At 46.6% G+C, this 19,533-nt stretch overlaps 6 protein-coding genes across 6 annotated transcripts; 2 read left to right on the forward strand and 4 right to left on the reverse strand.

The window, feature by feature from the left end:
* Positions 1-960: 960 nt before the first annotated feature.
* Positions 961-2,301, reverse strand: GGI43DRAFT_433594 (aldo/keto reductase; the record flags this gene model as incomplete). Its single annotated transcript, XM_083209771.1, has 3 exons — positions 961-1,713; positions 1,782-2,135; positions 2,198-2,301. The coding sequence occupies 3 exons, from the start codon at positions 2,299-2,301 to the stop codon at positions 1,140-1,142; spliced, it is 1,032 nt and encodes a 343-aa protein (XP_083061105.1). The 3' UTR covers positions 961-1,139.
* A 557-nt stretch (positions 2,302-2,858) lies between these two features.
* On the forward strand, positions 2,859-4,742 carry GGI43DRAFT_402998 (bZIP transcription factor). Its single transcript, XM_083205740.1, has 3 exons — positions 2,859-2,878; positions 2,951-3,121; positions 3,217-4,742. The coding sequence occupies exons 2-3, from the start codon at positions 2,984-2,986 to the stop codon at positions 4,435-4,437; spliced, it is 1,359 nt and encodes a 452-aa protein (XP_083061106.1). The 5' UTR covers positions 2,859-2,878; positions 2,951-2,983; the 3' UTR covers positions 4,438-4,742.
* Positions 4,743-4,760: 18 nt separating this feature from the next.
* GGI43DRAFT_402999 (C-type lectin protein) lies at positions 4,761-8,318 on the reverse strand. Its single transcript, XM_083205741.1, has 11 exons — positions 7,963-8,318; positions 7,785-7,903; positions 7,465-7,703; positions 7,269-7,383; positions 7,174-7,187; positions 7,089-7,110; positions 6,745-7,031; positions 5,998-6,688; positions 5,860-5,935; positions 5,449-5,807; positions 4,761-5,387 (listed from the first exon to the last, which is right to left on the reverse strand). Exons 1-11 carry the CDS (start codon positions 8,200-8,202, stop codon positions 5,000-5,002), a joined length of 2,550 nt encoding a protein of 849 aa, XP_083061107.1. The 5' UTR covers positions 8,203-8,318; the 3' UTR covers positions 4,761-4,999.
* Positions 8,319-13,142: 4,824 nt separating this feature from the next.
* GGI43DRAFT_433596 (ferric reductase like transmembrane component-domain-containing protein) lies at positions 13,143-15,326 on the forward strand (the record flags this gene model as incomplete). The annotated part of the gene is made up of 6 exons (XM_083209772.1): positions 13,143-13,267; positions 13,330-13,583; positions 13,649-13,760; positions 13,810-14,064; positions 14,118-14,216; positions 14,273-15,326. 6 exons carry the CDS (start codon positions 13,143-13,145, stop codon positions 15,324-15,326), a joined length of 1,899 nt encoding a protein of 632 aa, XP_083061108.1.
* A 112-nt stretch (positions 15,327-15,438) lies between these two features.
* GGI43DRAFT_433597 (uncharacterized protein) lies at positions 15,439-16,955 on the reverse strand (the record flags this gene model as incomplete). Its single annotated transcript, XM_083209773.1, has 4 exons — positions 15,439-15,669; positions 15,777-15,893; positions 15,972-16,161; positions 16,230-16,955. 4 exons carry the CDS (start codon positions 16,953-16,955, stop codon positions 15,527-15,529), a joined length of 1,176 nt encoding a protein of 391 aa, XP_083061109.1. The 3' UTR covers positions 15,439-15,526.
* Positions 16,956-17,395: 440 nt separating this feature from the next.
* GGI43DRAFT_403013 (translation initiation factor eIF2B subunit alpha) lies at positions 17,396-19,464 on the reverse strand. Its single transcript, XM_083205742.1, has 4 exons — positions 19,236-19,464; positions 19,113-19,173; positions 18,234-19,053; positions 17,396-18,166 (listed from the first exon to the last, which is right to left on the reverse strand). The coding sequence occupies exons 1-4, from the start codon at positions 19,255-19,257 to the stop codon at positions 18,065-18,067; spliced, it is 1,005 nt and encodes a 334-aa protein (XP_083061110.1). The 5' UTR covers positions 19,258-19,464; the 3' UTR covers positions 17,396-18,064.
* Between the last annotated feature and the right edge of the window lie 69 nt (positions 19,465-19,533).

Raw genomic sequence — 19,533 nt, forward strand, 5'->3', positions numbered from 1 at the left:
TGTCTTTCCTCCTCCATCCTCTTATCAAAGCGGGCCTTGCACTTGTGGCTGCACTCGGCACACGGCGTCGAATCAATGACAAAGGTCAACTCTGCCATCCAGTCGATGAGTCGCCGACACGAACACCCCCACGACGGCTCGGCATCTTGGCCGTACAGCCCCTTCTGCTTCTCGCAAGCCGTGCCAGAGTTGGGAACAGGGGCCCGCTTCCCCGTCCTATGGCGCCATAGACCAGTCCAGTACACTATCCGATTAATGGCTAAGGCACAGTCCTTCTCGTACGGGCATGGGCAGAGCACGTAGCACCAGAAAAAGGTACACATGTTTTCGATGGGGTACACGATTGCTTTGGTTACTTTAGCCTATTTGGCTCGAGTTGTTCGATTTCCACGTGCGGGGCGATGCGAGTTCGGCGATCGGTTGCTGCTGGGACATGAGAGCTTGCGCGGTTTAAGGAACGTGGCCTGTTACAGTAGTGGGCACACATGTGAAATAGTAGCGGACTAGAGACGAGAAATAGGATCTCAATGAATCATTGTAGAAGAGAGAGAGCTGCGTGAGCTACGGCGCGTAAGGAGGAAAAAAGGAGAGAGGAGAAATGATTTACGACGCAGCTTTGGTAAGACATTGTAACGGATGGATGCGACGCAACAGCGCCAGCATTTTATTGATACGCGAGAGGCACGGCACAACATCAGTGAATCGGCACAAATCGAAGTCAAAAATCCAGAAGCGAGGGTGTAATTGACAAATAGCAGCCGTGTCCTTCTAGTGCGTCATCATATCGCCTGATGGACGTCAAAAATGAGACGTGATGTCGATAGTTGCACCGCCGGCCTCTCACAACATATAAGACAAAAAGTACCTACAAGGAGCCCTATAGTCTTTGCGCCACTGTGATGAGGCTTTTTTTCTGTTATAAATTGTGATGAAATATGACTAAGGCTAAATTTAGAAGAGGAAGGGATGCCTATTTATCTGCTAAGGGGCCTTTGATAACAACTGCCGATACGAGCTACCCCATATGTCCAGTCACGTTGTCAATCCACTATGCCTAACACGCTTTTGAATGCATATTGCGAATGAAGCTCAGTAGTCTCAGAACGCGCGTAATTCGCCTCTAAGAGAGCTACTAGTTCTTAAAGAGCGGGCGTGTCAGCATACTGGTTAAACGCAATATCACGGCCCCCGGCAACGCCAAGCTGGTCTACCAACTGTCGGATCTCACTAGCTTCCTCCGTCGTCAATTGAACACTCTGAGCTCCCCAATTGTCATCCAGATACTTGGTCTTCTTTGTGCCGGGGATGGGGAAGATGTCATCGCCTTGCGCGAGGAGCCAAGCGAGGGCGAGCTGAGAGAGACTGCAGCCCTTCTTTTCAGCAACTTCTTTGAACTTGTTAACCAGCTGCAGGTTCTTCTTCATGTTGTCTCCCTTGAATTGCTCGACATTCTTCCGGAAATCCTTCTCTTCAAGCTCGGCAGTCGAAGTATATTGTCCAGTCAACATTCCACGGCCAAGAGGCGAATATGCGATGGTGGCGACACCGAGCTCTCGGCAAGCTTTGAGGAGATATTTCGATACAGGCCCCTCAGTTTCCAATGCCCATGGGCTGTATTCGATCTGAACAGCTGCAATTGGGTGCACGGCAAATGCTCGGCGCAAGCTTTCTCCAGAGATTTCTGAAAAGCCAATGTGCTTGATCTTGCCCTCGCTGTTGACTCTCGATTAGTAAACATAATGCCAGGTACTAGACAGTACTGGATAGAAAGGAGACATTACCTCTTTAGCTCTACCAAAGCCTGAACTGTCTTCTCGATTGGCGTCTTTCCATCAACCCGGTGCGCATAGTAAAGATCGACATAGTCGACTCCAAGACGCTTCAAACTCTTTTCACAAGCTGCTTTGGCATACTCGGGGGTACTGTCGACTGTTCCCTTGTAGGTGCCGTCGGGCTGAACTTCTGCTGAGATGCCAAATTTGGTGGCCAGAAAGATGTCGGCACGGCGCTCAGGGTGCAGCTTGAACCACTTGCCAATGAGATCCTCAGAGTCTCCGTATACGTCTGAGGTGTCCCAGTGAGTGCAGCCCTGCTTCCATGCATGGTCTAGCACAGCGAACCTCTCCTCGTCATTTCTAGTATATTCTGTTAGCCATATTCTTACTATTTGCCTTTTTCTTCTATATTTCCGTCTTACCCAGTTGCACCATAGCAGTCAATTCCAATACCCATGAGACCAAAGCCAATGGCGGGAATTTCAGGGCCATACTTGCCCAGCTTGCGAGTAAGAGTAGCAGGCATTTTTGATGTGGGAATAATTTGCGATTTTGGAGTTTGTTATTTAATTGACGGCGTATTTAGTTCAATGATGTTGGAAGCTGGATGGCGCTTTCAGTGCAGTCTTGAACTTCTTTATGATTTATATATATATATATACCATTCCTCATTTTCACATCGTAAACTGTTGGCCGCATCATGTCGAAATGCCATCACTCGACTTCAAAATCCGCAACCATCTTCAACATCGAGTCTACATAGATGTCGTAAATAATTTGTCAAAATATGTAAAAACCGCTATGTCCGGCATCCACCACTTCTCGATGCTTCAAGGCCCTTTTGAAGCTCAAGTAAGTCAGCCAACATGTCCCAATTTAGAAAGTTGAAGCAGCCCCAGATACGGTGTTTTCGGCTCAGCTCCGACCTCAGCTCCGGGTCTGGCTGCAAAGATCTGGCGGAGTAGCGGAGGTGGAGTGGGGCAAGGCCGGCACAGCGAATAAGCGCTTGTCGGGGGAATTAATTTGTCTGAACCCCCCAGGCTCAATATGGGGGGTGTCAGACAAATTAATCTTTTGTCATCTCTCTACGACCCCCTTCTGGAGTAAGTTCAGCATCCTCAAGCGTGAAAACAGCATCTCGAATACAAGTCGACGACAAACTAATTCTTATCGAGCCATAACAGGAGAGAGATACAGATTGAGTTGAGATGGATATAGCTGCACTAGCCATGCGCACCGGTAACATCGGGCAGCCCAAAATAGCTGCTGATAGAGATGCCCCGGTACGACGACCCGGGCGTCCTCGAATGAAGGACAGTTTGCCTGCAGATCCAAATGACAATTCGGTGGGTAAATATTTAACAGCTAAGCCCCTTTTCTCAGCCTTTCCATACAACAAATAGCAAATACAGGCAAGTAGCTAACCTGTATTCTCTCTCAGCCACGCTCCCGCATGCGGCTCGCCCAGAGATCGTATCGCAACCGCAAAGCAAATGAGCTCACAGCCGCAAAGGCTAGGGTAGATGTCCTGGAGAAGGCCCTTAATAGCTCTCTGGATGAATTCTCCAAGTTTCATAAAATGTTGCTGGGCAAGCAGGAATACTTGCCGGCAGAGTTTCTAATACAGCTCCATGAGACAGCCACGAACATCATTGCTATTGCGAAGAATGCCCTGGCTGATGATGAATTGCCTGAACTCGATTATCCATCGTGTGATCACCTTGCAACAATGGATACAATGGATAGCGATGACTATGAAGATGATGCCGTTTGTATCCCAATGCATGTAAACTCTGCCGATTCTTATTTCTCTCGAAAGCCTGTATCAATCTCTCAACGGATCTTTCGCGCGTGCATAGATCTCGCTGCAGATAGACTCAAGCTTCCGAGAGTGCCCGTCCTGCGTATCCTCCCATCCCTTTTGTTGCCGCTCCAGTTCGAAAGTGAGGACAATGTCCTCAGACGAGCTATGCAATACCTCTCCATTGACTACGTCGAAGCCAAGCTAGAACAGGAGCGCTGCTCTGCCAAGGCAGAGTATCTACCCAAGATGATGCGCCTCATTGAAGGACAAACGCATACTCTAGTTCCACGAAGGCCACAACCTAATATGCAGCGTCTACAGTATGGATGCACACGAACAGTCATGTCTACAGCAGTACCTGATCTCCAGGGAGAGTGGCTCGAACCCTCGGACGTAGAAGAGTATCTCGAACAGCGGGGGATCTTTATTCGAGAGGAGGCGCCAGACGATGACTTGCTGAATCTGGCTATCCCTGTCGGCAGCAAGTTATCTGCGACGATCATCGATACAACTGAGACGGATGGCATCCAAAATCAAGCTTATAACAATCATACATTGGACAGCTCCGATCTCGATGAGCTTGGTATTGGTCACGAATTTGCTATATTCGAAGAGCAGGATAATGTAACAACAGCATTTGCACCCTCTCTTTGGGATGTCGATGGAATAAACATTTCACCGGAGAATGCGACAACGTGCAACACTGAGCATATTAACATCACGATAAATCTCGATACTTTGGTCCATAAACTCGTCTCCAAGGCTGTGTGTTTGGGAGCTTCCCCTGGAATCCGAAGAGCGCACGTTGACGAGGCGATTCGAGAATCGGTGGTATGGATGCAAGAAACGTATAAATGAGAAGTGTAGATGACTCTTTTTTTCCTCTTTGCTTCTTTGAATTTTATTTTCCGTTTAGTTTAACATTATAGGGTGGTTATGTGGAGTTCTGGCGACTGAGATTTTGCAGCAGGAATATGTGAGAATATCCACGATGTTTCAACGAGGGCTATAAATATTGAGAATTAGCCTATAAATTACAGTTATTGCGTATCTCAAAGATTATGGTATCTAATCATAATTGAAGACCTGTTCATTTAGACATGCTCGAGAATCTCCAGATTAATGTTTCCACCGAAAATTACAATTACAATTTTCATCGCAATGTGAGCCAATAGCAGAGGTTATTTTAATGATAGTATTTGTTATTTATATTCTAAACGAGTGTTCTAGAATTGAGCGGAATTGAGAGCATTATATACTCGGTAATGACCGTCCGCGCTTTTGCGCTCCAAATGTCCATCATCCTTGCGTATATCGTACTCATATGTGTCAATCTGTTACCCGTTTTATATCCTCAACTCGCCATACCCTTTCGCCACCAATCTCACCGTCAAATCGTCCCCCAACTCCAAACTCTCTCTTAAATATCTCGCACCAATCTGGCTCCAGCCCAAGGATACAGGTAGTTCCTCTGGTACCAGTTGACAAAGCTCTTTCTACCGGCCACACGCGGGTGAGTCGCCCACGATCCACCCAACACGATGTTGTGCTTCTCGTCAAAGAAGTCAGTCGTGTAGAGAGGATAAAGACCCATGGGGGTAAATCCCTCATGCGGGCGCAGGACGGTGCTCGTCCATTCCCACACGCCACCAAGCTCGGCTTGGCCAGCGAGAGAACCGCCGTTGGGGGTTACGGGAACAGGGTGCCAGTGGAGGAAACCGGTATTGGAGTTGCTGAGATCGACGAAGAGAGAGGAGGGGGAAGTAGCCGATGGGGGTGTTTCTTGAACACCGTCATTAACCAGGTGGCTGTAAAACTTTTGTTAGAATCTTTTATTCACAGTTGAGTTACAAAGGTATCAAGACTTACCCATTAACTGCTGGAACCTTATTCACCAACTTGCTCTGTTTCGCAATGTCCTTCTGCTTCTCTGCGTACGCATAAATGCTTTCGGCCTCTTCCATGGTAGGAATTCTACCGCCCATCCAAGAAGCACACCCAGCAAGCTCATCATACGAGGCGAATACAGGCCAGTCGAGAGCATATCTCAGGGGTACCAGTCCATAGACTGTGCGCACAGCCTTATCGTGGATAAAGTTCTCAGGAAGCTCGCTGTGAATGGGCTTTCCGACTGTGGTAGCGTTGGTGTTGTGGTGATAGTTGGGAGGGATGATGGACCAAGAAGCGGGGAGGTCCTTGATGTGAGATGAATAAAGGTACTTGGCGTACTGGTTCTAGTTAGCTATGCTGATGATTTGAAATGAGAATGATAGTGCTCACCTCTTCGTTGGTGATGGCTCTTCCCTTTGCCTGGAAGGCGTGGACGCTCTGCTGTCTCGCAGGCTTCTCGTTATCCCTGTGTACAATTGTTAGAAAAAAATTGATTCGCTTGCATATTTTGAGCCTTGGGTTATTTACCATCCAAGGGGACGCTGTGGGTCCAGCTCGTCTTCGGGGTCGTCCATTCCAATAGTGATGGTCTGCTCGGGAATATCGAACCACTGGTTTGGTACGCGCGCGGCGTATGCCTTCTGGGCAATCTTTGGGAAATCGGGAACCACTGTGTGTGGGGGTGGAATGGTCTTGTCGCTCTGGAGCATCATGTAAAGCAGAGTCTCTATGTGGAGCACCTCGTGCTCAAATCCGACCCAGATGGCGCGGCGGACGTCTTTGTCTAGCTGATCTATGTTGGCGTAGAGTTTGCGGAGTCTTTCGCGAACAGCGTGTTGATACTTAAGGATATCATCCAAAGGAGGCCACTCGTCTGGAATTTCAGAGTGGACGTGGCAGTGCTCGGGGTTATCGACGTCGGGATCAATGCCTCTCTCAAAAATGGAATGGAAATAGACAGGCTCTGTTCCACCAGCCCCTGTCGTCTTCTTCAGCTGGATGTCAAGGAAGGCTGGAATGTGGCCGAGATAGAAAATGCATTCATTACGCAGCTTGATTGGCTTCTCATTGAGCTCTTCATCGGGGAGCATCTTTCTGGTGACGATATCCCACGCCGCCCAGAGATTCTCCCAATCAGACCAAGTAGGCAGAGCCTCCTTGGCGTAGACCTCAGGGAGCCTGGAGAAGGGCAATTTCGCTTTTTTCAGCATGTGTAGCCCTAAGAAGATTTGTTAACTTTTGATGATATCAAGGGGGCAGCGACTCAAAACATACCGTATTCATCATTGTGGCTCCATTTAGTAATCTCATCGAGGCCAGCTGTCTTCCACAGCTTCTCGATACCCAGTTCTGAGTACTTGAAGCTCTGCTCAATCTTGATGCGCTCATGCGGCTTGATGATGTGACCAAGAACTGAAGAGATCTCAAGGGGTGAAACAAATGCCTGATGGCGGCCACCGTCGATGTCATAGACATACTCGCCAGTGACGTTCCAATCTTCGACGTTGAAAACTTCATCGCCGAGAATCTCATTGGCGTGAGCGAGTCCATTGAGAACAAATCTAAAATTTTGTCAGTTAGTTTGGGTTATGTAAAATATTCTTGCTAGAAGATCTTACTGGTGTGTGATTCCTTTGCTGTCTGAACAATCTAATGTCAGTATAACTGGTTACATGTACCTATTCAATCAATGCCGCTACTAACCGTTGTATGCATGACTATTTGCGATTCCTCTGTTAGCTCACCATTCTTTTTTCTATTTATAAAAATTAATTCTGGGGCTGCTTAGATGCACTTACTAAACTTTATCAGGGTTCTGGCATGAGTCGACGCCGACAATCATGAGATCTGCGGGCTGCAGCTCCTCTGCAAAAGACTTGAGGAAATCCGCCGCCTCTTCGCGGTTAAAGTTGCCTAAGACACACAAGGGTTAGCTGAATACAAAGAAGAAGAAGGATATTAAATATCCAAACACAAGAAAAATAAATATCATACCAATACTTGAGCCAAGGTGCACGATGCACTTTGGTCGGTCCAAGAGTGACTCCTGCTTGAGCCATTCGCGGCCATCGTCGTATGTGCCGAGCAGGCCACGGCAAGTCACGTAGTTGAACGCGGGCACTTCAGCCAGTGTGCGCTCCAGCTCGGTCTGAGACAAATCGAGCGCAAAATAGTCAATCTTCTTCTTTGCATCTTCAAAAGCCTGCAGCAAAAGACAGATTTTGCGAAGATTTCTTTATTCACAGGCATAAATGTCAGCATAAACGGAGTATTCGCCGCAATACGAAAGCAACAATGACATCACTGGAACTGACCCGCTGCCCAACTCCACCACCATGGCCCCTTCAGGAATCTTGCTGGCGATTTCCGCCGATGACTTCTTCAACAACTCGATCTCGTAGTTTGTCAAGTAATATTCATCCAGATATGTGATCTGGACACAGATCTGGTTACACAACTTCTCAACGCGGCAAGTGGAAAATATCAACGTACATCTTCAAATAGCTGCAGTCCCCTCTCGTCGTATAGGAGCAGCGTGGGCAATGTGCGAGGGCCCTGCTCGGGGTTCATCTGTGAGAGGATCTCATCCTGAAGGTTGATTTCGACACGCGCATTTTGGATGTCGATAATGTCTAGCGCCTTGACCGTGGCGAGGTCGACGGCCTTGAGGGCCATGGTTTCGTCTGAAGAGGGCTGCTGCGCAAGGAGGACGGACTCCCTGACAGCTGGCATTGTGAATTACGTGTGAGTGTTGTATGTGTCGTGAGTATGTGTTATTTATTATGAGTTAATTGATTTAGTCTCAGGCCGTTCCAGTCAAGTCAAGTCAACAAACAGTACAAGCAAGCATGTAGTATCAGAATGAGGGGAACAGGAACCAAGGCACGGCTACACCTATCTATATATATTACCTAGCACATCTGATCCGTCGCGAGTCAATCCAGGCACCCGCAAGCCGCCAACAAGCGAAGTGTCGGACCACGATCTACGTAATGTCCAAAAGCCACAGGCGCGAAACCTAGGACCGGAAAGGACAGGCTCTGACAGGATGAGGCATGGGATAGTCCATCATCGACAAGGTAGCCGCAGCGCTCTAGCCTCATCATCCCACATGCCACGCCCGCAGCCCGAGAACGCCTGTTTCCATGTCCATCTTCCCCTCCCCGATATGCCGAAGAGCCTATCAATTGGGTCAGCCATCCGCAAGCTTTTGCGGCAGCGTGAAAGCTTCAGGGCTTCAGGAGGGTCCGCTACCTACGCACCCATGATGCAAGACACCGGCCCCGAGACGTTGTTGTGGAACCCGCCGGCCGGACGCCATGGCTCGACTCCTCAGCCCTGATTTAGACATTGGTCAGGATGATCAAGCAGTAGGGCCTGCGGCCAGTGTATCCGCAAGGCCTGACGCAGAGAGAGGAAGGGCCCGCACTGTTTGGAATCATGGGGTTATCAGCCCCCAGCATGGCTGCTTGTCAACGTGCAGGCTCCATTGGAAACTAGCTGGCACCTATTACTAACTCCGTGAAGATGGGGGCGCTCATCCGGCGAGCGTGTTCACGTAAATTAATCCCGTGGGCAAGCTTAACAAATCCAATTAGAAGGCATGTACTCGTACCTGAGTGGTTTGAGTTATTGCTTACCCGCCCGGGCTGGAATTATGAGTAAGCTTGAACCAATACGGATACTGCTCGGCATGATGCTAGTACCACTAGTAGATGCAGGCGTGGGGACGATGGCGCACGGCTTTCCACAAGTGCATGCACCATGGAGTTTAGAAGTTGGACTAACTTTCCGTGGGCTTGTTCAACGGATAGAGGACAGATTTGTCACTGAGACATGGGCGACGAACCGAAAGGATTTCAAACAGTTTACAGGGATAAACGATGGATACAGACAAGAGCCAAAAGAGTAAAACAGCGTCATATACTAATCGTCTTTTCCTTTTCACGCTACGGCTCCACCGCTTGGTGTAACTTTAATAGTTTCTGAGCTCCAGCAGCGTGAATCACTTCGTACCTGATGTGGATTTCCGGACATCTCGGGGCGCGCTACAGTTGCGAGTGCCCGTTGCTACAACTTGCGAGTATGTAGTAGCATCTTTTATCTTTCCATTTTGGAATAACATGGAGTATCGCCGGGAAAAGGAAATCATTTCTCATGACGGCGGAGGCTAGAAATATGGTCATCAGATTCCCCATCTCAGCCGGCCTTAGCCGCTCCGCTTTACTCATGTGGACGCCCGCCTTGTGAGGAGGGCTGGAAGTTCATTACGGCAGTGCAGATTGGAACCATCAGCCCTGTACTCTGTAGAATCAAACAGGTCTATCGTATACCAAACTGAGACGGTGGTAATGGCGCTATATATTCTGTTTTACATAACCAACGTGATGACAGCCCTAGAATAACGCCATTTCTCCCATGAATGAGTACAGCATAAGCTATATAGGTGCTGCCAGCCCGCCTTTCGCGGCGGCTGATTCTCTCTTTGTCTCTCCCTTTCATCGCGGGCTTTCAATGAAGTCAGATCTCGCTTTGCCCCTCCCACCTCTGCCTCATCCTTCGTCCATCCGATACGGAGTGCATCGCATCGTATTAAATCGCGCGTCAACGGCAACGCTACCTGTTGTGTATATTGTACCTTACAGGCGCGACCCACTGCGTCATTCCCGCAAGCCTCACCAGGTCACAGCTAGAGGAGTCAGATCGAGCCATAAGCGGCTGACACGATAGACCCGTTCTATTTACGAATTCCCGATAAATGAAATTCGGATAGACCAAGACTTATTAGCCCGACGCTGTTGCTGCGCTCTCTGTACGATTGAGAGCAATAATAATTTCCATCTCTCCATTTGCGAGCATTGCAGGATACTATTCCCCCACTAATATCAGACACCGGAGCCAGAGCTCCCCTCGCATTATTACTAAGACCTATATTAAACGGCCCCCCAAAGATATGCGGGTCCGGATGAACCCGGATATCGCCAAAATATGATTGAAAGAAAGCAAAGAGGGGTATGCGTTTATGGAATCCCATTGGGAATGATTTGCCTGTGGGGGGAGCTTTTTACGCAGCTCTTATTCACACCTGTGATATCGCACAAAGTTGCCTAATATTATTATCAACGGAGAGTCTTCGGGCCAATGACCTAAGCAGCCCACGCCCGGTCAGGAAAGCAACGGAAGAAGATGCCACCAATTTTCAACCTCGACCCGGAGATACTGGATAGATTCCTAATCACGGCAGGGCTATAGCTTTGCATAGATTGGCACTACAAGTTTTACCGGGCCGCCCGACTCCACATGGATCAATTGGGTTAAATCTCCAATGATTAGTATTACGAGATTCTCAACGCTATGTCGCAGCCGTGCGCGTCGAGGAGCAAACTAATATTCATCTGGTATGACATCGGCTGTTTAGTATAAATCGTACGACGAAGCGGATCATGGCATTTCGGTACGCTAGGTATTAAAAGCTTGGCGATTCCGACGATCTCCAGTGACTGCCGAACCTGAACCCATATAAAAAGGCCAGAGCCTGTATAATCGAAATGATGCGAATAGCCGGCAGCGCTCTAACATGAAATATGAAGACGGCAATTTATATCTCTTCTGTTATTGCTATACTTAACCAAATTGCTACTAATAACAGCTTATTGCTGTGACAATATGACGTCTGAGATAATAGCTTGTAATAGCATAGCTGTTCAAGCCAGAAGCAGCTAAGCCTACATACAAATGCTCATACAGCTCGCAAAATGAGTTCTGTCTTTGCGACAGTTACCACCCAGGCGAAAGAAAGAAAAAAGTATTAGAGAGAATTATTTAAAGCGAATCATGCAGTTGATATTCTTTTAGACATGCGACCGACTGGATGACATTTATCTATCCAAATCAAATTCCTCTAAATATATCAAGCACATATAGCTGAGGATTTATGCTTTTGGCGACTTCAAATTGCTACGGTGGTATGGCTCCAAGCCTTCTGTTCTAGAGTAAATGACCACATATCTGCAAGTAAAGGCCACAATGATGGGCTCAGCATCAACATACGAGAATTGAGAAACGGCGAGATAAAGGCATTCCATTCCCGCAACGCCATCCATATATTTCATGGCAATTTTGTTGCCCATAATCGGTTAAATCAGCGCAAATATCTTCACAGTGGCTGCCCTCCATGAATATTAAGGAAGGCTGAAAATTAGCTGGCGTATTGGCGTTGGCAGTAGTCCTAGCATCAAAGGTAGGGGAGCGTTCCACGGACAAGGTCACAATTGATTCAGGAATATCGCACTTACTATTATGAATTTGATCGTTCTCCAAAATCTGTTTGCATGATAGGCTAATATTGTAGCCGCGTTCCCAAGTCAATGAATTTGGCTTTATTGAAATGAGCAGTGTAGTGCGAACTATCGTTCAAACCGACATGTATAATATCGATCGCGGTCTAGTCAGATGTTATCAATAGTATGTAGAATCCAAGTACGGAGAGAAAATGTTGCATTATTTTATGACAGACTTAATATTCTTGTCTCACCGTAGGCTGAAGCGACTTTGGGTATAAGCTTGTGAACGTGGTGGATGGCTTTATGGGTCTCTGCCAAACCTCTGTATGTGTGCGGATGACCAGTTTTGGGCGATAGGAGGCTAAAATAACAAAGATCTCTCTGTTCTGGTGTCGGTGGAAGAGCTTGAAGCGTCTTGTCGACAGGTTTTAACGAAGAAAACGTTTAGTAGGTCGAGTAGCGGTACTTGGTGTCCTCTAAACGCCTGATCGCCGCTCGTCTGAATCGGTCAAATATCATCTAGTGTGTGGAGTCTTTCGCTTGGTAGGTGAAAACGACTTGGGACAGCATCTTGTCTTCATATAAGTGATTGAAAAGATTTAAAAGGGGGGGCAGCCGAATGGAGCTCAAAAAGAACAAACTTGAATGAGCAAGTTGAAATCAATAAGCTACATGGGGAGAAGGGCTTTGGTGGAGAACAGTCCCGGCAGTAAAGCGGTAGGAGATGGAGGAGTAATATATATGTCCGGTAGATATATGTGTTCGGTAGAAATAGTAGCGGGACTTGAACTAGCTAGTGGAATTTTATCTAGTCGATCGCATGTCCAAAAAATATCAATCATACGATTTACGTTGATATACTCGCTGTTTCAACCAACATGATCGACTTTTTGAGCCTATGACCCCTAATTTAAGTATACTATACTTGGATTGGCTGAGTAACACTATACGATCCACATCTCTCTAATAATTCGCACAGCAGCTATTTTTCTAGTATCTCCAACGTACGGGTTATACAGGCGAGCTAGTAGTATAAAACTTGCTCAAACACGCGCAACATTCTCATAACTCAGATCCAGCCAACCACCATAGAGTAGTTAGCAAATAACGGTCTGAAATGATCGTCTTTTTTACTGGTCATTTATCGAAAATAGTTTTATGCTGCCTCAATGAAGACCAAAAAAATGGACTCACGAGCGTTTGTTTCACCCTATAAAACGAGAGCAATAGCATTAAATAAGGCATAACATGTCTTCTTTGATGTATTTTATTTTGTTCTTTCTTTTTCATTACTGCAGAGCTACCAAGCTTGAAATGAACAGCTTTCTTCAACTTACCACGCCATAAACAGAAGGGATATTTACCAACCCTTTGGAAAGAAAATATAGAATGGATATGGACATGGACCCCGCCTGGCTTTCTGGGCCTATCCAGCTACATTCAAGCCGTACATTTGAGTGTGATGAGCTCACCGCCGAACAATGCGACTGGTATAAGCAGCGCTGGCACTTTTGGTATGAGAGATCCTGGCACTACTCCCTGAAAGTGGAATGATCAACTGACGAACTCCAACTAGGTATATCGCAGATTATGTTTTTGCGTTGCCAACTGTGGCATTCTTCATGTGCGCTATTGGTATTTTCATCATTGGTCACATTGTATCACAGATTCTTGGATCTCGCAGAATAAGAGGGCCTCTAGTATGGCAAAAACTAATAGCAAGTATTCGATATCTATCGTACCGTGGCTTTCATGTCAAGTCACTTCAGTGGAACTCGGCTCCGGTTGGTATTTTATTACTGGGACTTGCTGGTACCATCTTCTTTTTCTGTAAGCTAATAATAGAACAACTCCCTCATCCATCTTAATCCAGAATTAAACTGATGATTTGACAGGTATGGACTTGATTCCGCAGCCTTACTACTGGCCAAGTGAGATTTATGGCAATTCACCTGCACTGGCTACTAGATCTGGATGGTTAGGTCTGGCATGTATGCCATTCATATTGTAAGTCAGTTGATCACGGCGAAGTCTTTACAACACTAATGGTACCTAGTGCAACTGCGAGCAAGGCAAATTGGATTACCTTGTTTACTGGAGTTTCTTACGAGAGACTCCAAGTCTTCCACAGATGGATATCCTACGCCTTCTTTATCCTTGCGCTCCTACATACCTTTCCATTCATTGTATACCATATTCGGTGGCATGATATGAAAGCGCATTTTGCTTCTAATCTTGTATTCTATTGGACCGGCATTGTCGCACTCGTTTTTCAGGCGTGGCTTACCTTTGCATCCCACAGCACAATCAGGTTAGTGACAATGAAGTCGCTAATACAATTAACGAGGCTAACCCAAAATGCAGAAATCTTGGATATGAATTCTTCAAGATGACACATTTATTTGCCGTTGTCATATTCATGGTGACGTTCTTTTGCCACTGTGGTTATACACTCACCTCATGGTAAGGACAATTAGTCACCATTATATACAATGATACAGCCACTGACAAAGGTATAGGGATTATTTTATCGCAACTGCAGCTGTTTATGTTCCTTGTTACACCTACCCCTGGCTGCGGACTTGCTTCAAGTACGGCATCAAATCGAAAGCTCAGATCTTTGTAGAAGACAATGGTTTTGTTCGCATCACAATTCCAGCCAACTTTGTCTGGGTACCAGGGCAGCATTGTTTCCTCCGATTTACAAGTTTTGGCATCCTGCATGCTCTCTCGGCTCATCCCTTCACCATCTGCTCCTCACCGTCAGAGAAGACGGATAAGCAATCTGAGCTCACCTTTTACATTCGACCCGAAAAAGGGTTTACTGTCAAGCTATACCAATATGCTCTGGAAAAACCCGGCGGTTCAATACCAGTTCTTGTTGACGGACCATATGGAGGTATCACCATGCAGAGATATCATGACAGCGATCATCTCCTTGTCGTTTCAGGTGGCTCAGGAGCTGGCTGGTGCTTGCCATTCATTGAGCAAATTGCTAAACACCGGTCGATATCGGGAGATGAGGAACAAGGCCAAGTTGTGCGCACTGATGGTAAAGAAGCTTTTACTGCCAAGCGTAGCAACTCTAAGCCCCTTTCCTTGCGTGTCATCTTGGCAACTCGAGATGCTAGCTGCCGTACATGGTTTTTAAGAGCCGTAAGAGAGCTGCTATCAAAGTATTCAGATACTGGTTCATCATTCAATACTGATATTCAAGTCGAAGTCTATCTGACTGAAAAAGCAATGCAAACGGCAGGTCTGGAAAACAAACTTGCAAAGGATCCTACTTCAAAAAGATCAGTCTCGTCAGCAGATAAAAATATTACTCGAGAAGAAGGACGCAATATAGATGCACTTGAGCGAGAATTTGAGGGCCGGCCCCAATTACCTCATATTATACAAGAGGTAGCTAGTATCGCTGAAGCTGGTCAATCTCTTAGTGTGTTCGTTTGCGGCCCTAAAACGATGCAAAACGATGTACGAAATGCTGTCGCCAATGAAAATTTGAAAATTTTTCAAGGTTCAAAAGCAGGCGCAGTGTATTTACACACTGAGCATTTTTCGTGGGCATAAGTCATAAGGAATGCCATGATTGAATGTAACGTTTTGGACTATTGTCACAAGGGATGATTCTAATTTAAAAAAAAATCTATTAAAATTAAATAAAACAATATCTGTGTCTGAAGCCCATCTTTATCTAGAAGGGCTGATTAAAAAGTCAAGGAGAATCACGCTCCGATCTATAGGTAACAGCAGTGAAGGAACCAAAGGATTTAGTACACAAATTCCTGTCCAACAAGCTTCTCACTCAACTTCCAGAGACGCTCTGCTTCTACTTTGCTCGTAGCCCATGGCTTAACAGTGTCCGAGAACGCATCTGCGACACGAGATTCTAGTAAATACGCGCCGTTGTTTCCTAATATAGGTGTCAACATTTTGTTTTCTCTTTTTTCTATTCAATTTTCCCTCTTCTCTCCCCATTTTGAAAAAGAATTTTATAAAAAGTTGAATAATGGCACGTACCTTTCAAACTGGGCTCGAAAGCCCCATAGACATGAGTGGCTATGCCCCTCTCCATAGAGATGAATGGAACTATATCTATATCCCATTTGAGATTTCCAAAGTCGCCGTCAATGACCGCTGCAATGAAAATCAGCATTTGTAGCAAGAACCAGTATACACACATATTATATAATTGCAATAGAGAGGAAGACCTACCAAGTCCTGGCAATTCAGCGGCAAAATCAAGATGCTCGGCCAAGTTAGTCGTGGCAATAACTCCTGGATGCACGCTAAAAGCAGTTAAACCATGCGTTGGTCCTAGTTTGTCTGCCAAAGAAACGGCCATGAGCATGTTGGCCGTCTTTGACTGTCCGTATGCGCGCCATTTATTATACGACTCGCCGTTCTACCGATTCTCTCAGTTAGTACACCAAGTCTGGCTATAGAAACAGATAATCTTGAGATGGCACGAACCTCGAAATTAATGTCGCCCCATCTAATAGGACTGAAACGATGCGCTACGCTAGAAATGGCGACAATTCTTGGGGCTTCAGAAGCCAAGAGTTTACCCATGATAAGATTGGTAAAGAGGAAATGGCCAAGATGATTGCTCGCAAATTGTTGCTCAAAACCATCAACAGTAACCTTGTAGTCCGTGGCCATCATGCCAGCATTGTTTACCAAGACATCAATATGAGGGAGGTCTTTCATGGAGTTAAGAGTAGCAGCGGCCTTACGCACTGCAGCAAGAGAACTAAGATCCAACTGAAGCGTGCGAACATCAATATTAGGATGAGCCGCCTTGAGGGCATCGGCTGTTGCTTGCGTTTTCTCCAAGTTACGCCCTGCAAGAATCAGTGCAGCGGGCTCAGCCTTGGCTATCGTCTGAACAAAGAGGCCGCCGAGTGTACCCAGGGTGACACCAGTCGTCAGAATAGTCTTCCCCCTTATTTCTCCTGAGAGATCTTTTAGGAGGTCCTCGCCTGTGGCGTTTTCGTCGTATTGGCGTGGCGCATATAATTTTTGTGACAAAAGAATTTCATTTCTTTCGGGGATGCTTTCAACAGATGAATTTTTCGTCTTGACAAGGCCAGCTTCCCGTGTAAAGGTTCGTGCGGCCTTGAGAGCAAGGGCAGATACCTGGTTTATCCATCGAGAGATGGACTTGGTACCGGTTGGGGAAGAGGAGAGTTTGGCCATGATGTCTTTGTGATTGATATCTTTTGAGGGGGAGTAAGATGGTTTGTGAATAAATCAAAACTGCAGCAGCGAGTCGTCTTTATATAGTTCCTGTGTACTGCCAGAAAAGAGTTCCTGATATGGATAATGAGAACTTGGCAGAAATAGTAGCAATACTGATGTTTTGGCCAACTGAATATTGTCATGAGATGACTTGTATGGGCAACTACACGATCTAAATTTATCACGAACAGGCATCGGCGCTCAATACATTACAGAATGATGATGTTCACAAAATCCTATCTCCCACGGCAGATGTCTTCGGGCATGGGTATAAGTATTAGAATATGTAGTAATATTGGCACAAAGCCCCCAAATTGTATCACCTAAGTGACCAGATTCAGTGTTATTCACCTTTCCGTGCACATCATGTTACTAATTTGGCGGGCTATATCCTTATACGGTATTCAATGTAACCCGGTTCTCACCCCTGGTGTGTAAGCCGCAATACGCCCGCATGATTTCGGTTCGGCAGTGAAAATGTGACGCTTGGAAAAGGATTTTAATGAACAACTTCTATCAAGTAATGGCAATATGATTATTTCATAATAGCGAGAAAAGAATCGCCATCGTCTGATCTCCAGCGGCAGTATAACAGTAAAATCGACGATTTAGGAAACTTCTTTCAGGGCGGCTGACCTATCAGATGACACGAAGTTGAATAACGTCCTAGGTCGAACCTTATTCCCCCTGGTTCCCACAACGGGCGTTGTCTGCCTATATAAAGAAGTGGGTTTCCAGGTACTGAAAGAGAGAAGACGAGGGAGGTCAGACATAAATATAGTCATTCTCGCTGCTATCGGGCTATAACGTTGCAACAGAGCAGAGGAACAAATAGACCCCACTTATTGCCATGCTTTTTCCCGGAAGGGGTGATCCGAACACAGCCTCAATAAATGGTTTATAAATATATAATCTTGATAAAGCCTTATCAATATTATTACTTCATTCGATAATTTTCTTATCCGCTGATATATCTATACATAACACATGATGCTACCCCTGGTAGACATTGAGCCCATCACATCGGCCAATCAAGACTTTGAATTTTATCTATTTTTCTGCGACTCTCAGCCGTTTAAGCTGCCGTATATATCAAGAAGCTGCTCGAATACATATCCCGGCAAATGAACGCCGTTTTCCGTGACCAAGTTCGAGATTAGCTCCGGGGGCTATAATACATACATTCATTAGTTACTCTGATATGAATTAAAAAAGATCAAAGGGTATAAAACTCACCGTATAGTCAACAGCATCCTTGGGCTGCTTGCTTGCTTCCGTAGCCGAGAAATCCAGCACCTCCTGCTTATAACCAATGTCCCTCTGGTCCAGAGGAAACTTGCGCACAAACTTGTGTGTCTCGGCAGCGACGTAGAACGGAATCTTGGCTTCTGAGGCCAACTTGGCAACCTGGAAAGTGCCAATACGAGAAATGATACCACCATTCTGGGTCACAGCCTCAGCACCCACAAACACCATGTGAACCTGTCGCAATAGACCCATGACATGTGCTACCGCAGCCTCTGGAATCTCCGCGACAGGGATTCCCTTGCTTCGCAGCTCCTTGACCACGCGATCGCTCTCCTCTGCACGCACCTCGTCTCGCACGTAAATCACTCGGAACTTGCCCTCGCTGTTTTTAGCCGCCCGCTCCAGCAGCCCTGTTACCGATCTTGATGCTCCATGTGTCAGCACGCATTTGCCCTCACGAACAAATCTCCACCCTGCTTCCGCAATGCCATTCCTGGCTGCGATGGCTCTACTCGCAAACAGGCGTCCATTGCGCAACAGGTGCTGTCGTACGGCGTCGAAGTTGCCGTCCTGCTGCTTGAGCGACGAGACGAGATACTGAAGGAAGAGGTCGGTTCCTGCCTGGAGGGGTAGCGGGTTCTCGACAGAGGCCTTGAGGAGGTCGGAATGAGTCTTTACGGTGTCTAGGGTCTCGTATACTGTGGTGGAGGGGACGGTGTTGAGGAGAGCGATGAGGGATTCGATGGCGGCGACGGGTTTTGTGAGGTCGGGATCGGAGGCGAGGAGGTCTCTGTACGTGGCGACGATGCTGTTGAGAGTTAGGACCGAGCTGCTGAAGACCTAAGAGAAGCAGAGAGGGCAGCTTACTCAAAGGTGGAATCGTCGGGCTGCGTTCGCAAGGGAAGCTCAGTCGAGAGCTGCGCAACGGCTAGAATGCGACGGTCAGTATCAGCTCGACATCATTGTCGCATGCGCGCAGGATTGACATACCAGCTTCTGAATCCTGAGCCATTCTGTGAGTATATATGACAGCAGTATATGAGATAGAGTGCTGCAAGAGAGTAAGAGTTCGGAGAGCGGATGTTTATATGTCGCAGCGAGAGAGAGTTTGCGTATATGCTTTTTTCCGAGAATGACTCAAAATATTTCAGAGTTTAACTCTATCATGGATCGAAACATCTGAAAAAGTTCCAGCCACAAATGGCGGGGTAAGTTCCTCCTCCTCTGGTACGCCACTCAGCCACTGTAAACCCCTGTAGCTCGACCCCTCCAATCCGCCATTTCAGGG

This window comes from Trichoderma evansii (genome assembly GCF_050947405.1).
Source record: "Trichoderma evansii strain SZMC 28006 chromosome Unknown GGI43scaffold_8, whole genome shotgun sequence".
Taxonomy (NCBI): domain Eukaryota; kingdom Fungi; phylum Ascomycota; class Sordariomycetes; order Hypocreales; family Hypocreaceae; genus Trichoderma; species Trichoderma evansii.